Below are 17,420 nucleotides of genomic sequence, written 5' to 3'. Positions count from 1 at the left end.
GAACTCCCAGATATCTAGTAGAGTCCCCACCCCACTGAAAGGGAAACTGAGCCTGAGCAGTAACTGGGAGTAACTAGCGAGGTAATTAAATTTGCTGATGACACAAAGTTATTCAAAGTTGTTAACTCGCAACAGGATTGTGAAAAAATTACAGAAGGACCTTACGAGACTGGGAGACTGGGCGGCTAAATGGCAGATGACGTTTAATGTGAGCAAGTGCAAGGTGATGCATGTGGGAAAAAAGAACCCGAATTATAGCTATATCATGCAAGGTTCCACGTTAGGTGTTACGGAACAAAAAAGGGATCTGGGTGTCATCGTCGATAATACACTGAAACCTTCTGCTCAGTGTGCTGCTGTGGCTCGGAAAGCGAATAGAATGTTGGGTATTATTAGGAAAGGTATGGAAAACAGGTGTGAGGATGTTATAATGCCGTTATATCGCTCCATGGTGCGACTGCACCTTGAGTATTGTGTTCAGTTCTGGTCGCCGCATCTCAAGAAAGATATATAGTGGAATTGGAAAAGGTGCAGCGAAGGGCGACTAAAATGATAGCGGGGATGGGACGACTTCCCTATGAAGAAAGACTAAGAAGGCTAGGGCTTTTCAGCTTGGAGAAGAGACGGCTTAGGGGAGACATGATAGAGGTATATAAAATAATGAGTGGAGTGGAACAAGTGGATGTGAAGCGTCTATTCACGCTTTCCAAAAATACTAGGACTAGGGGGCATGCGATGAAACTACAGTGTAATAAATTTAAAACAAATCTGAGAAAATCTTTCTTCACCCAACGCGTAATTAAACTCTGGAATTTGTTGCCGGAGAACGTGGTGAAGGCAGTTAGCTTGGCAGAGTTTAAAAGGGGGTTAGACTGTTTCCTAAAGGACAAGTCCATAAACCGCTACTAAATGGACTTGGGAAAAATCCACAATTCCGGGAATAACATGTAGAGAATGTTTGTATGTTTGGAAAGCTTGCCAGGTGCCCTTGGCCTGGATTGCCCGCTGTCGTGGACAGGATGCTGGGCTCGATGGACCCTTGGTCTTTTCCCAGTGTGGTATTACTTATGTACTTATTTAAAGGCTTCCCCAGCAACATTAATTGGTATGCCCACTGTTTTATGATAATTGAGCCTGAATTTTGTCTCCTCTCCAAATTCCTCAATAAGCTGAAGAAGAAGTGGGGACCAAGTACAAGGGTTTGGTTAAAAAAAAAAGAAGTTATCCGCAAACACAATGGATTTCAACAAGAGTCTCAAAGCTTGACCCCATGAATATCTGGATGTTGTCAGATGTTACTCAATAAGGGTTCAAAAAACAAAACAAATAATAAAAAGGGGGCATCCCTGACAAATCCCCCAGTGGATAACAAAGGCGGAAGAAAGCACTCACCAATAGGGCAGCAGTGGGTTGATGATAAAGAGCACAGTCACCCTGCAAAAAATACCCCCAAAACCCCAAATCATCAAGAGCCTGAAAAAGAAAGGGCCAAGAGACTAAATCAAAGGCTTTTTTTGACGTCACAGTGCAAGGTAAAAGCCTCTAGCCTATGCAGATTACAGTATTCCCAAGTTGAGACAATTTTTCTAACATTGTAAACAGAATGTCTAGCTCGCACAAAGCCAACTTGATCTTTGCGCATCAAACGCGGCAACATAGTATTAAGCCGCAAGGCCATAAGCTTAGCCAAAATATTATAATTGACATTCAATAACGAGATTGGATGGTAAGATGAAACATAATTGGGATTCTTATTCAGCTTCGGGAGTTAAAGTGATCGGTGCATGATTAGCCTCCGATGGAAAAACCTCCATTTATATAACTTAATCAAAAAAAGATTCCAATACAGGGGCCACTTGAGATTCCAACAAATGGTAATATTCCCCTGTGTACCCATCAGGGCCCGCAGATTTATTCAGGGCCAATGAATGAATCGCCACTCATTTCTCACCATCAGTAATAGGAATATTAAGCAAATCCAACTCCATTTCAGTGAGGGTAGACAGACCGTCCAAACCACGGATGAGTATCCCCAGGCTGTTCAGCAGACTATAAATTATGGAAAGAAAATCAGAAAAATAGGTGGCCATATCTTTATGGTCTGCACACAAATTGCCCTCACCATTATAAATTGAACTAATCAGCTTTGGGGCTAACCAGGAATGTATCAACCTAGATAACAGGGTGCCTGCTTAATTCCCATGTACATGAATGAAGCTTGTATATAATTTTGAGCCCACTTCGCACACTCATGCAGTTTAACATTTAAAGCAGCTTGAGCCACAAAAAAACTAGCTTTATGGGCCAGAGTAGAATTACCTATATATTTTCTATGTTCTTGAGTCAGAGCTCTAGACAGAGTTAAAATAACCTGGTTAAATTCCCTGTGCCTCCATACCACAAAAGCGATTTTGTCACCCCACAGTACTACTTTAGCAGTTTAAAAGAAGCGGGTCATCCCGATGTGCAGCATTATTGTGACAAAAATCATCCCACTTTTTTCCAACAAGTATTTTTGAAGAGCATGATCTCCATAGAGATATTTTGGAAAGGTCAAACAAGGCGCGAATTGATACACCTCTGCCCCCTGTATCTGCTTCCAAACCAAGAGTGATCTGATATCACAGGTTCCTTAATTTCAGCCTTTAAGACTTGAGCAAACCAAGATGGAGGCCACATTATGGGCTCTAGCGAAGTGTGTAAATCCCTTCTTTAAGGGATGAAGTGTATGTCAAATGTCCACTACATCCAAACTGGAAGCGAGATTGGAGATTAACTTTTTGGGAGGTCGCAGGCAATCTATGCAGACTAGGATCCATGGCCATGTTAAAATCCTGAAAAAGAAAATTAGGAAAGCTACCCAGAGACCAAGATTTGTGGATGCATTCAATTAAAAAAAAAAATCATGACCATGGAAAAGCCTCCATTTGTTTAGTAAACATTAACCACAAGGATAACAGAATTATGCCAAAGCACCCCCACCCTTCGTTCTCCAGAAAATGCAGCCACCAGCTCCCTGACACAATCGTGCATAATTTGGCATGCTCAGAGTCAGAAAGCCGGGTCTCTTGAAGACAGGCCAGGTGAATTTTACGCTGCCATAAGGCTGCCGATATTCTTTTGTCACTTTTATAGGGGAGCCAGTGCCAGACACATCAGCCATTCACAGAAAGGGTGTTAGATGAGTTTCTTATTCCCCTCTGTATTTTTGTCTGCAAAAGGTTTTTTTTCTCCATTAGGGAGTTGTTTTCCTTTGCAGTTTGGTTCGGAGGGTGTTTGAAACCAGTGATAGAAGCCGCTTTGGGGGTTGGCCATCTTTGTAGGCATCCCAGGCGGTTGAGGAGGTTTCAATTTGTTTAAATATTTTTGTTATTTTCTGCATATTATGAGTTTGAGTCAACCTTTAAAGCAAATTTTTTTTTTGGATTAGTTTCTTTTGTTTTTTTCAAACTTTATTAATTTTAAACAATACAATATTTGTAGAAACATACATCTGCATATATTATTGAAATAAAAAAAAATAAATGTGACAGTGGGTTGATAAAAATAAAGTAGAACAACATATACATAGGCGCCCTGTATAAGAGGCTTGGGGAGGCTAAGCCTCCCCAACCCAGCTGTGACCTTCCCCGCGGCCCCGCCTACCTCCTTCTCTAAATGCAGCCGGACTCGGAGACAACACTCTGGACGAAATCTTCTGCTGCCCGCTTCTGTTGAGCAGCGCAGCAGCAGCAAGGAACGAGACATACGATCTGCTGCCGTCGCTACTGTCCACAGCCAGCATAACAGAAGAAGAAAAAGAAGCGGGGCCGCAGCAGCCTTCAGACATGCGCTGTCGGCTCTGCCGGTCTCTGCCCCGTGATGTCAATTTCCCATTCCAGGGGCAGAGGACCAGCAGAGCCGACAACGCATGTCTGAAGGCTGCTGCGGCCCCGCGCTTCTTTTTCTTCTTCTGTCAGTGCTACAGCAAAGAGGCCCGGGCCAGAGGGAGAGAAGAGAACGTGGTCACTGGTGGGAAATGGTAGCAGGAGAGAGAGGGAGAGCAGAGGAGAGCCAGGGGGCATGGATAAGAGCAGTGGAGAGCCAGAGAGCGATAGGGAGAGAAAGAGGGGCCATGGAAAGGAGCAGGGGAGAGCCAGGGACATGGAAAAAAAGCAGGGGAGAGCCAGAAAGAGATGGGGAGAGAAAGAGGGGACATGGGCAGGAGAGAGAGAGAGAAGCTGCTGGGGAGAAACTGGGGGAGACCCTAGCTGTCAGACTGAGAAATGCTGGCTGGATGAAAGGAGGGAGAAAGAGGAAAAATGCTGGAAGGAGGGGGCAGAATGAAGGAAGACGCTGGTAGGGAAGGAAAGACACTGGAAGGATGGGGTGAGAGAGGACATGCTGAATGGAAAAGGGTCAAGAGAGAGAACTGTCTAGAAGGAAGGGGAGCTAGAGGGAGACAATGGACGGAAGGATTGGGAGAGTGTAATGGGTGGAAGGATGGAGAGAGAAAGAGGGATGACACTGGATGGAAGGGTAGGAGAGAAAGAAGGGAAGGTGCTGGACATGGATGGAGGGGAGGGAAGTATATGCACATGGATGGAGGGGAGTGAGGAGAAATGCTGGATATGGATGGAGGGAAAACTGTTGAATTTAAGAGCTGGATCAGGATACTGAAGGATAGGGACAGGGCTACAGATGGTAGACAGGACGCATAAGGACACAGGAGGATGGTGGACATGGTGAGAGAAAAAATATCAAATGGAAAGAAGACGCTGCATAAAACAGAAGACACTGGGACCAAAGCGAATAGAAAAACTAAATGATCAGACAACAAAGGTAGAAAAAAAGTATTTTATTCAGAATTTATTAACTGGAATATGTCAGCTTTTGGAAATGTGCATCTGTGATGTTTTGCATGTAAGTTTTAATTTTTCTAGTATTGCTGCATGCTGAGTCTGACTTCTTGAGGTAACTTTCCAGTTCAGTATTTTGCCTTCAAATCTGTTGTGTCATGTGTTTTTCATGTGATCAAGGTGCAGTATTCTGCTAGCGTGCAGTATTTTCAGCCCTTTTTGGGGTTTTTTTTGTTTCACTAGGTTGTGCACTGGTGTTTTAGAGCCCGGTGTAATTACAGTGCTGCCTTTCCATGCATAAGATTGTAGCTTGTCCTGTCCTTGGAATTAGTACTGTTATGGTTTGGTAAGGTTATGAGTGTGCTTTTGCACAAGTTTGTGTATAGTGTTTTGCAGTGGAGAGATTGTGTATTGGCCTTACTGAGGTGGCACCAAATCATCAGAAAGGGTTTTAGAGCCAAAACCATGACACACTACCTCTTGAAGGATCTACATATAGTCATTCATAAAAGGAGCTAATTGTGAACACTTTACACCCTAAAAGGGTGTTTTGTGGCTCTACATGAGAATTGTGATATTATGATCCCTTGTTTCATATTGTTGACGGTCTGCATTTTCCGTATGGGTGGTATATTGGTTTATTAGGGTCTGCCCAGTGTTATGGTACAGTAAGGTTTATGAGTGTGTTTTTGCACAAATTTGTGCATAGTGTTTTGCAGTTGAGCAATTGTGGTTAGTACATGCTTTGAGCAACCACTTTATTCTTTGACATACGATACATATTTAATATCTAAATTTAATAAAAGGTATTAATTGTGACTTATTTTTTACTTATTTTTTTTCTATGTTGTCAGACAGTTATGGATGTAAGCCCTGCCCCTGGCCCCACCCCTAACCCCACCCCCTTTAGCCTCCCCAAACAGTTGGGCCACCGACCGCCTATGAGCATATACAAACATACTATTAGGAAGTTAATTCCCTTTTACAGCAGTGACCATGCTTTATAAAAGTACTAGACATGACCAACACTTATGGCAGCTATTTCCTCATATCGCCTGTATGAACACAGCAGGTTCCACCATTCATGAAATGAAACAAGCTGATTATTTTTCCAATGCAGTGCAATCAGATGGAGGGCAAGACAAATCATTAAGTTAAACAATTAAAAATATTTTTGAGGGATTGGCAGACCAGGAGTTGAAGCCTTGAGGATTAGTATTTTAAAGGACTTATTTTGGATTAGTTTCTGTTTTCTTGCTCTCCAGCAGTTGGTTAATTTTTGAGTTTTTGATTTTTCTATGTAAGACATAATTTTTCCATTAAATATGCTATACTAAATAGAACGCAAGGGTTTTCTTCTTCATTGACTCAAAAGGGAAGCTATTAGTATGGGCTACCATTAAGACAGGTTATTTTACTGTTAACCCAAGTTATTAGTTACTAGCAGGCTCATTTTCGAAAGAGAAGGACATCCATCTTTCAACATAAATCGGAAGATGGACGTCCTTCTTACAGAGACATCCAAATCGGTATAATCGAAACCCGATTTTGGGCATTTCCAACTGCAGTCCGTTGCAAGGACGTCCAAATTTCAAGGGGGCATGTCCAAGGTGTAGCGAAGGCGGGACTTGGGCATGCCAACATTTGGACGTCTTTGACCCATAATCGAAAAAAGCAAGGATGTCCCTGACAAACACAGACATTTTCACCCAGACTTTTTTTTAATGAATAAGGCACAAAAAGGTGCCCGAAATGACCAGATGACCACCGGAGGGAATCGGGGATGACCTCCCCCTCCCTCAGTGGTCACACCCCCTCCCACCCTCAAAAAACACCTTTAAAAATATTTCGTGCCAGCCTCAGATGTCATACTTGGGTGCATGACAGCGCATGAAGGTCCCAGGAGCAGTTTTAATGGGTACTGCAGTGCACTTCAGACAGGTGGACCCAGGCCCATACCCACCCTACCTGTTAAATTTGTGGAGAAAATAGCGATCTCTCCAAAACCCACTGTACCCATATATAGGTGCCCCCCTTCACCCGTAAGGGCTATTGTAGTTGGGTTTTTTTTGGGGGGGGGAGCTTTGTTCTTGGGAGCATTTTATGAAGTCCACTGCAGTGCTCCATAGGGTGCCCGGTTGGTGTCCTGGCATGTCAGGGGGACCAGTGCATTAGAAATGCTGGCTTCTCCCACGTCCAAATGGCTTGCATTTGGACATTTTTGACTTGGACGTCTTTGGTTTCAAAAATTTCTGAAAGTCAGAGACGTCCAAATTTAAGGACGTCCTTGGAATTGGTCGTCTCCAATGGTATTTTCAAAATGAAAGATGGACATCCATCTTTTTTCGAAAATACGGTTTTCCCCGCCCCTGGATTTCGACGTTTTGCAAAGACGTCCAAATCGCAACTTGGACATTTCTTTCAAAAATGCCCCTCTAGATCTCATTGCATAGATGAGGCCTATGCTAAAATAGCATGAGTTGGATGTCAGAATAACCCATCTTAACAATATCTCATATTGATAATTTCCTCCCTAAATGTTGCCATAATGTTTTTATAGCAAATTGAGACTATGTAATTCTTTAACTATAGAATTGTGACTAGTTATCACAGCTATTACTAACTGGATATGAATGAGGTTATAAAGGGTACATTTTATCAGTCTTTACTATGTGATGTTCATTTCTTGGTACTCAGTAGCTATTGAGAAAATCATTTATGAAAAAAAAACTTAAAAAGCATTAATCTATAGGAAGCTATTAAAGATGGGAACACTAGTAAAGTAACGTGTGTTAAAACATTGTTCTATGATCAAATTTGCAGAGGGATGTAAATTCTCCAGTTAGTTCCACTGAAGACTGTGGTGTGAATACAACATTTTTGAATGTTGTCTATGATGCCTTACTACAGATTGTAAGTATCACAAAATTAAATATGATTGTAGTAGAGCAATGTGGGAGCAATTTCCAAAAGCCATTTACCCTATTGGTTTTTGATATCTTCAGAATCTTAAGAAGTAATTGATGGCATGCCTTTCATTTTTGATAAACCCTTTTATTTTCCCAGCAGTCTAAACTGCACTGCTGGAGGCCCTCAAAAGTTTTAGAGTTTCAGTTTTATAATCACTCCCTGCCTGAGAACCATTTCCAGTTATTCATGTTCCAGGTTTCACTAACATTTTCATGCTTTTTTTGTGCGTCTTTATTTGTTCTAGTGTTTTGTTTTTTTAAATTTAGCAAGTTAAGTTGTATGGATTATTGGTCTTGTCTTATTGAAGCTAAAGTTGACAGTTGGAGAGATTTAGGGGGATAGTTATCAATGTACATTAGGGCACTAACCCACGTTATTAGCCTGTCAACCTGTGTTAAAGGGCACTACGCTGTTAGGTGCCCTAATGAAAGCATCAATTAAGGTCTTTGCCCTTATACAAAAGATAATCCTAGAAGATGTACCACAAGGCTACCGCCAGGGGTTGCCAGTGACATCTTGAATGATGGTGCTGGCAAGAGCAGGAGCAACTGGGGATCACTCCCAGGAATTTTATAAAGGTAGGCCTAGGGGTCCTTTGGGATGAGGGAGGCCTAGGGGAACTTCCAGGAGGGGGGAAGGATTTCTTCAATCGGGGGTGCCTTCAGAATGGGGAGACCACTAGAGGTACTTTTTGTTTGGTGGGAGGGGGGCACTCTGGACTCGCCTATTCTGTATTGTCGTCAACCCCTTTAATATGTTCCCAGGAGCATTGGACCACAACTTGGTCGCCTGATACTCTCGGAACGATAGAATAATGCTGCTTGTGAGGTGGCTCACATACAACTTTAATCTTTTTACACAGGAATCAGCAACCTGTGGAACTGAAATACTGCAGGTTGGTAACTCTCATAGTAGTTCAAGATGCCGTAAAAGCCCGCCTTTTACACACCTTGATTACAACCCCACTTGGATTGTCATCTATGAGAAGGCAGAAAAGAAAAGAGAAAAGTAACATATCAGGGGGAGGAGACAAAATCCATGTAACAATTTAAAATAAAAATTATTTCAGGAGTTATAGATGCAGGCTTTTTATGAACTGTTTATTATTTCTGCAGCCTCAAGATATCCAGAAATCTGTCCTGAAGGGAATCATTAACAGTCTATTACAGGAATGGAAAGGGTATTAACTAATATATTTTTTGTGCATGTACTTTTTTGATATTGCAGTTTGTATGTACTATAACTGGTTGCTCTTACAAATATATTTCTGATATAAAATGAGCAAAACCAAGGGCCCTGTTTACTAAGGCACGTTAGCATTTTTAACGCACCTACAATTAGCACGCGCACACTAACTGTGTAGGTGCGTATGCTAACGCGCCTAGATTCAGCTTAGTAAATGTGGCCCCAAGTATGCTAAGTCTATTTTTATTAATCTTGTTTTAATTTTTGTTAGTTTAGATTCTTTATTCTTTCATATATTGCCTTATTTGTCAGACAGACCTAGTGATGCATTGGAATGCAATACTAAGGGTCATGCACTGGATGATTGGGCATTGCTTCTACCCTTAGAGGTGGGTTGGAAAATCTGCGGGGGTCAGAGAATGCTGGGGAAATATCCAGAAGGATCCAGTGGAGAGTTTGGGGGGAGGGCGTTTGGGGCAATTTTTTTACACAATATGTGCACCCTAATTATGTGGGAAATTATACGCACACATAATCATGTGAGTGTACAGAATCCAAATGAAGTAGGATCTTAAAAAAAAAAAAAGGGTATCTGCTCGTTATTCAGTAGAATCTATTAACAAAATTGCATTGATGTCAGCTTTTATAAATATGAAAAGCCATATTTAAAACGTTTGAGTTCAACATAAAAAATACTACTTTTTAAATTTAATTTTACAATGATCTTTTTTGCATTGTCTCCTGGGATTTTGCAAAGGTTAGAATTTAGGTTAAACCAATTTACACTATAATTTCAAAGCCATGTTGTTGGCTCATGAAGTTTTCTATCTTCTTGTCCCAGGAAAGACCCAACAATGTGATATCAACTAGGGATTTAGGAGGCTAGGGTTTTGAATAAAATTTGTGTTACCCCTACCTCAAAATGTTATGATTTAATTCTACTTTTTATTCTTAGGTCACGAACCAAAGATGACCTTCGTGCCTACTTTATACTTTCACAGGTAACATTAAAATCTGACTGAAAATTGATTACATGTACAGAAGTACTTTTTAGCAGTGATAAGCAAGATTAATTAATCACACAGGTAGGTGGTGATGTTCTCTGATGCCAATATGGAATACTTCCTAAGAAGCTCTGGAAAAGCCTAGCTCCTATCCCCTGGGCCCACTTAGCCCTTTTTTCGCATTGAGCCTGCCATGCGTGGGAAAGCGCGGGGTACAAATGTAATTTAAAATAAAATAAAAAAAAAATATGTTTTTGATTATGAGAAAAACTTGGATAAGCAAGACCGAGTCAGGCACAGAAGCAGGTGACCTCACCTGATGGTGCAGGGATGAAACGATGGAATTGCTCACCCATGGCTCAGAATTGCAGTTCAAAGTTCTGAACGGCTCTTTCTGAGTGCAGCAATCTCCTCAGCTCCTTAGTTTTATTTCTTCTTCTCTAGACAAGAGACCTAAGTTTAAGGTCTCCCTTAATTTAAAAATATTGCTGTAGTCTGGCATTATTCTTTGCCATTCTAGAGAAAAATATGTATTTTTCTTTTGTTTTATTCATTTATAAAATAATGGGGCTCATTTTCAAAGCACTTAGTCACATAGGTTACTATGTAACTTTGTGCTTTGAAAATACACATGAAAGTCTCCTAAGTCAGGGTTCTGACCTTTCCAGAGTGCAGCAGAAATATTCAGAACTTGGCCATGTTTTGCCCACTAATAGGGCTACATTAGGAGTGTTTAATACTGCTAATATTTTTCTAATATATATTTCATGTTAACATAAATTTAGGCACCATGTTCCAGGTGTCTTTTCTCTGATTCCGCAGCATACTGAAGAAGACTACAAGCATTGTGCTCAAATTTCACATAGAGCGAGAAGAGATTGAATCAACTCCATAATTATTTGGAGGTGGAGAAGGGTATCCTGGAAAAGACAACTCTCTGTAGTTGCTGCAATTCCTGCCTGTATCAGGAAAGAATATTTTGTGGTGTGACCTTCAATCTTTGAGCATGATGATCTGCACACTCCTGCTGCCCAAGGAGATTGCAGAATGACTCTAAACAGAAAAAAGCTGATTCCACTGTCTACCAGGCCTGATGGGAAGGTGGCTTCTTCCACTCTTTCTTTGTGCTTGGATGAATGAAAGTGCATCACCATAGTCTCACCTCAGGATAAGAAACAACACTTTCTCTGTGGAGCTGCATTCTCAATGTAATTCTCTTCTGACCTGTGCAGATCCCCAGATACAGCACAAAATTTGTCTAGTGCTACCTTTTTCACTCCTTGCAACTTTTCTAAGTTAAGCATATCAAAAACCACCATTGCCTTATTTCTGACTAACTTAGCATTAATGAGGCCAACCTATTTTTCTTGCCTCCCCTCAAACACCAGAGCAAAGGCATACTTTTTTCAGTGCTGTAGTAACCCCAGAACATACACGTCTACAACCTGCCTTAGATGCTAACCTCCCATACTTCCTTCACCCCATAACAACTTCAATAATGCTTGTAATACTCACTAGCTCTGTCTGCAATACTGAAAAACCCAACACACAAATCACCAAACCCTCCTCCCAAAGGAGTGTCCTAAGGAGATCCTTAGTCACGCTTCTTTGTTAGAGCAACAAAGTTGGTGCGCATATCCTCCAGCACATGGCATCTCCAGTATGAGCCCCACAGCAATAAGTGTCTTGCCTTTATGATATCACCAAAGGAGTGGAGCTAACCAATGTCCCATCAGGGTCAGTGATGGTCGGCAGATGGAAACAAGCAGGCTCCCAGTCAAACAAGCTCTTAGCAAGGCAATGAAATGGGAAATATTCCACAATAGTTGCCACTTCCCCTCCTCTATTGATATATTCTTGGCCTCTGACTTGGTGTAATTCACTTTGACTGGAAAGTGTCCTGTATTTGATAATATCCTATAAGACATTTTCAAGGATAACCTAGGATTAGTAAGAGTTACCATCACATTGTCATCAGAGGCTAATGTGGCATTCATGCTCACTTACCTTCACACCCTGGATAGCCACATTCTTCCGGATCTTCTCCACAAACAGCTCTATTATTAGAGCAAACAATGATGGCAAGAGGAGGCATGTCTGTAGCGTCCCTTTGCAATGGAAAATATTCCGATATCCCTCCATTAATATATATATAGACACATCCATCATATTGTATAGCACCTGCACTCACCTTAGGAAGTTTTCACATATTTCCCAATGCCTCAAAGCCATGAACATGAAACTCTAGTGCACCCTACCAAAGGCTCTTTCAGCATCCAATCTCAGAAATATGATAGGCACCAAATCCAAAATCTTATGGACGTTATCCTTGTTCCTCAAGGAGCTGCACTATCAGGATTGCTCTTGTATGAATCCTAATTTATTTATTTATTACATTTGTACCCCGCGCTTTCTCACATGTTGCAGGCTCAATGCAGCTTACATAGTAAATACAATTACAAAGTCATGAAAAGAATATTACTAATTGTAGTAAATGAGTAGTTGTAGTGTTTGATATAAATGAAAGCAAAGATGGGATAACAAACAGAAAGGAGATAGGGAAGGCTAAGGAGTAGGAAGGATGGTAAGGAAAGGTAGAGGGAAGTGGTATGGAGTAGAAAGAATGGTAATGAAGGTGATGAATTGGAGGCATGGTAGGGAAATATAGGGAGATGCATAAGGAGATTGGGAGAAATAGTCTAAAAGGATAACAGTCAGCAGGTTCAGGATCAGACAGCTAGTTTGAGAATTTAATTAGAGTCATTCGGGTAAGCTTTCTTAAAGAGGTGGATCTTTAACATTTTCCTGAAGGATAGATGGTCATTGATTATCCAGATGGGTCTTGGCAGAGCGTTCCAGAGCTGGCTGCCCAAGAAGGGGAAACTAGACGCATAGTAGGTCTTATATTTTATACCCTTGCAGTTTGGGAGGTGTAAATTAAGGTGAGTGTGAGACGACAATGACAATAATGGATCACTATACACCAAATCTGGGAGCACCAAGCTAAACACCCTGTTGATACCGCTGACAAAATTTTCATATCTGTATTTAATACCAAGATTAGGGAATGAAAATGGAGGCCTGGTTCATAGTGGGTGGCAATTTACCCCCCTCTCAAAGCATACAGAGAGAGGCCACCGGGGTGGAGGAACCCTGAAATCCCACAAAGAACACACAGATACAGGAACAGTGTGGACCAGGTTTTCCAGGGTCAACTCAACGAGACTTCAAATTCTTATTGACACAAGTTTTATTGATAGAAGGCTCTACACAGCACTGTGTTTCAGCCAAAGGCCTGCCTCAGGAGTCTTTCTGTATTGTCTGGAGAGTGAAATGATGCAATTGTAAATATGCCAATGTACATTGAAAAAAAAAAGTGACCTTGGAAAAATTTGCCACTCACTCTTAGAGCTCGATTACTGTTTGCTTAAAAATGTGGATTAGCATATTTACCATTGGATCCTTCTTAAATACTTTGTAAAAGATTGCTGAAAACCATCTAATTCCATCAATGTATTCAATTTTAACAGCTCTATACAAGCAGAAACCTCCACAGTAATCTTCCTCTCCAACTCCAGGCACACCTCCCTTTGCAGTCTCAGGAGTTCCACCTCTTCCAGATATGCTTCCTTGCTTATAGTCCCTGATAGTTTGCAAAACATTACCTAATCTCTCTCGCTGCATGAACTATTGTTCCATCCTGGGCCTGCTATATGATGTATTTTGGTCTAGTTTATAATGTAAGCCACTTAGGACAATTCTTTTGAATAGATAAGGCAGGATAAAATTGCAAAATAGATTTCTCTTAGGTACACCCCACTCAAATATTTTATTCTATCTGTAATCTCACTGAGCAAGAAAGGTCCTGCTTTGTACTCCAAAAAGCCCAGAAGACAGACGAGCATTAGATGCCTTATCCCTTTACTGATAGACAGATCTTAGTGTGATTTGGAAGACCTTGATAAAACATAGAAAGACCCAAAGAACTATAATACATCATTGGTCAAGGCAAATTTGTTATGCATTTATAAGGAAATAATCAGTTTGGGGCAATCCTAGTTCATTGCAGCATTTAGTCTATGATCCTTACAGCCTGGATGTTGAAAATTAAAATTATTTGTTTAAATTTTTATTTGAAGGCTTCAGGGGCTTCTCTTTTCAAACAAGTAATCTACCAGAAAAGGGTTTAAATGGAGGTAGTTTGCCATGTATCTTTTCTCTTGCCGTCCATAAAACTGCTTGACTGCCTTCTACATCTTTCAGAATCAGACCTCAAAATTAAATTATAAAATATGCTATGCTGGGTCAGATTAAATGGCCATTAAGCCCAATAGCTTCATGTTACAAATATCTAGTAAGATCCAAAAGATATATCCATTCCATTTTGGAATCTTAATGAGTACTTGATTCTTATCACCTGGATGTAGAAAGAAAGCCCATCTTTGTTCAGCATTTAGTTATCATATTTATTGAGGACTTGCTTCAATTATAGCCTGCTATTAAGCTTCACACTGTGCTCAGAACTATTGTTGGGTGTGTGTGTGTGTGTGAAAATGGCAGTTGTCTTGGGCCCCTTTGCTACAAGGAACTCCAGTTCTTTCTAACAAAGGAGATACAGCCTGTTGAGCTTTCGGAGTCCCTTCCTTATTTCTGCCCAATGCCCCAGCATGTTTAATCCTGGCCATGACCCAGCTGATAAAAGGCTTCTGTAAGCCTTTGAACTTTTGTGGGCTTTACTTGATATGGAGGGACATATTTTTTCTGACTTGATTCAGCCCACAGAATGAACTACAGGCCTCAGTAACTTATCCAGTTGAAACACTGTTTCATCATAACAGGGTGGTATTACATACTCATCCCAAGTTCCCAGTGTTGGCTTTATACTCTTAAGTAGCCAGATATCCTTCCAACATTTTAATCTAGGCTATGTGTTCAGAAGGTGTAAAAGCCCAGCAAGAAAGCCAAGACCCATATACGATCCATCCAATTATATTTTTTTTAATTCACTGTAGCAGGTCTAGGATTGCTATAATTAAATAGATCATTTTCAGTTAGCTAGCAGATTGCATCTCCTTTTGTTATGCTTGGGCAGCTTTGACTCTAGAAGGCCATGTCAAGGCTCTTAAGATAACATCCATGGGTCAAAGTCAATGACCCATCTGAGGCTGGCCTTCATTGAGGAAATTTGCAAAGCTATGAATTGGAGTTCAGCTGACACATTTACTTGACATTGCTGACTAGATACTGACTCTCAGTGCAACAATAGGTTTGGCTGCTGTATCCTCTGTCACTCTTGAGAAGTGGTGGAATTCAACTCAGTTCACTGTGCTTGTCTTCCTTACATTTCATCTAACAAAATTATATTGTCTGCATGTTGTTGGCTTTGATTCTGTTGTCCTATTTGTTGAAAGACTAACCTTATCTATGGATTTTCACTTGTGTGGCTGATATAACACGGTCCAAGTTCTGAGAAAACAAAGTAAATTATCTATAACAAATGTTTTCCATTGGCGGTAAAATGATTAACCCAATATACCCATCAGCTTCTCTTTGTGATGTTGGTTTTCTCTAAGCTATAGCATGGGACTGAAGGGGCCCTGTGTAATGCAGTTAGGCAGGAAATCCTGTACTTTGTAAGAAAGATCCTTGTAGGCCTTCAGGGTCTTTCCAGAACTAGTTAAATACTCTGTTGGCTGTATTGAATTACATTGTCAACATTTGTGATTATTCTGCTATTAAATATTTTTAATTTCAAATAATCAACTTTATAAATGTATAATATATATACAACGTTTTCAACAACCCCCCCCCCCCCCCCCCCACACACACACACACAGGATAATTATAAGTATTTTGTAATGATTTGAGTTTGTGTTTAATCCTCTAAAAGTTGCTGAGTACTGGTTCACCTTTTTATCTCCCCCCTCCCCCCCCAGAACCCTCAATTTAATAGTACGTCTACATATATCATCTATGCTCACTTTCTAAGACAGACAGCCTCCTTGGCAGAAGCTGATCATCATTTCTTAATTCATTGGTTTAAAAAGTAAGTATGAGTATACCTTAGTAATTGTTTCTCCATTTAATTGATAAATCTGGGCACCTTTCTGGAGGAAGATTTTCATTTTGTTCTGTTAGCAAAAGGTTCTGTGATCCAAGAATATTCTTAAGATAATAAGGTGGGCACACTGTGGCCTGCATGCCATTTTTGGCTCAAGGAGCTTTTTGGCTGGCCTGTTAATTTTTTTTTTTTAAATTTGCAGTCTTACCATTGCATTGGCACTATTATAGATCCATGAGTGTTGCTGATAATGTTGGCAGAATTGATGGGCCATTAAGCAGTAATGCCGTATCATTATCCAGAGAATATCTCAATCTGTATTTCGCTATTTTGGGAATGTAATCTATAAAACAATTCACAATGCCAGTTTCTCATATCAAGGTACTAAAATTTGGAATTCTCTACCAAAAACAATTAAATGCACAGATGATTTCAGAAACCTACTGAAAACTCATTTTTGTTTCATTTTAGCCTTTCAGAAAGCAAAGAATTCTATTTGAACATTATCCATTCATACAATTAATTTTACTTCTTCTTTTCTCCCTAATCCTATCTAGCCCTAATTATACCCATTTTTATTCATCTTCACTTCTTTGTTTACGAACTTAATTATGATTTAATCTTCTTCTCTATCCATCTACCCTTAAGAACAGTTGCATCCAGGTTAATTCACCACATATGTTTTACAAAGCCAGTGTTATAACATTATTTATTGTACTTTATCTGTTTAATCATTCATTTAATTGTTATGTAAGCCACATTGAACCTGAGTCACTCTCAGGCTAATGTGGGGCAAAAATGTCATTAATAAATAATAACTTTCTTAATCCTTCTCTCATCTCTCTTGCCTGACTCCTGACTTCTAACACAGTCTCATGTCAATGCTCTACTCTGGATTTTGATGAAACTATGAGGTTTACTGTTCACTGAACAATGCAACTGTGTATTGATAGAGTGCCATGCAATTCAAGCATGATTAATGAAGTGTACAACTGCAGCATAAACTAGGAGATAGAAGCACCAGCACTGCACAGGAAAAGCTAGGGGAGAGGGACCACGGGCATGTACACCACCAGGGGTCAAGGAAGGAGAAATCCATTAATATGATGCCTGTTCCAGATGCTAGGGTGTCCATCCTCTACAGAAAACCGAAGAGAGGAAGGGATCCCTCAACATCCTTTTTTTCCCCTCTCTTCAGGAGGATTGTTGGGCCATTAAGCAGTAATGCCTTATCATCCAGGATGACGTCAAGAGGCTGGATCTGCTTAATAGCTTTGTGAGGGATATTGTGGAGTGGCTAGAAGGAAAGGTCTTTGTCTTTTTGCAGTTAACTAGATTTGGAGCAAAGTGGAGCCCCCTCTT

General features: G+C 40.5%; 1 protein-coding gene across 1 annotated transcript in view; it reads left to right on the top strand.

Moving 5' to 3' along the window:
• Positions 1-17,420, top strand: part of HECTD2 (HECT domain E3 ubiquitin protein ligase 2) — a 137,203-nt gene that overhangs the window by 27,781 nt on the left and 92,002 nt on the right. The window contains exons 5-8 of the mRNA XM_030204820.1: positions 7,662-7,751; positions 8,924-8,988; positions 9,949-9,994; positions 15,934-16,043. Coding sequence (XP_030060680.1) covers positions 7,662-7,751; positions 8,924-8,988; positions 9,949-9,994; positions 15,934-16,043 — 311 coding nt within the window. The remainder of the gene's footprint in view (positions 1-7,661; positions 7,752-8,923; positions 8,989-9,948; positions 9,995-15,933; positions 16,044-17,420) is intronic.

The sequence above is a fragment of the Microcaecilia unicolor genome, chromosome 5, assembly GCF_901765095.1.
Source record: "Microcaecilia unicolor chromosome 5, aMicUni1.1, whole genome shotgun sequence".
Lineage (NCBI taxonomy): Eukaryota > Metazoa > Chordata > Amphibia > Gymnophiona > Siphonopidae > Microcaecilia > Microcaecilia unicolor.
This window is presented reverse-complemented; position numbering and strand designations above follow the sequence as displayed.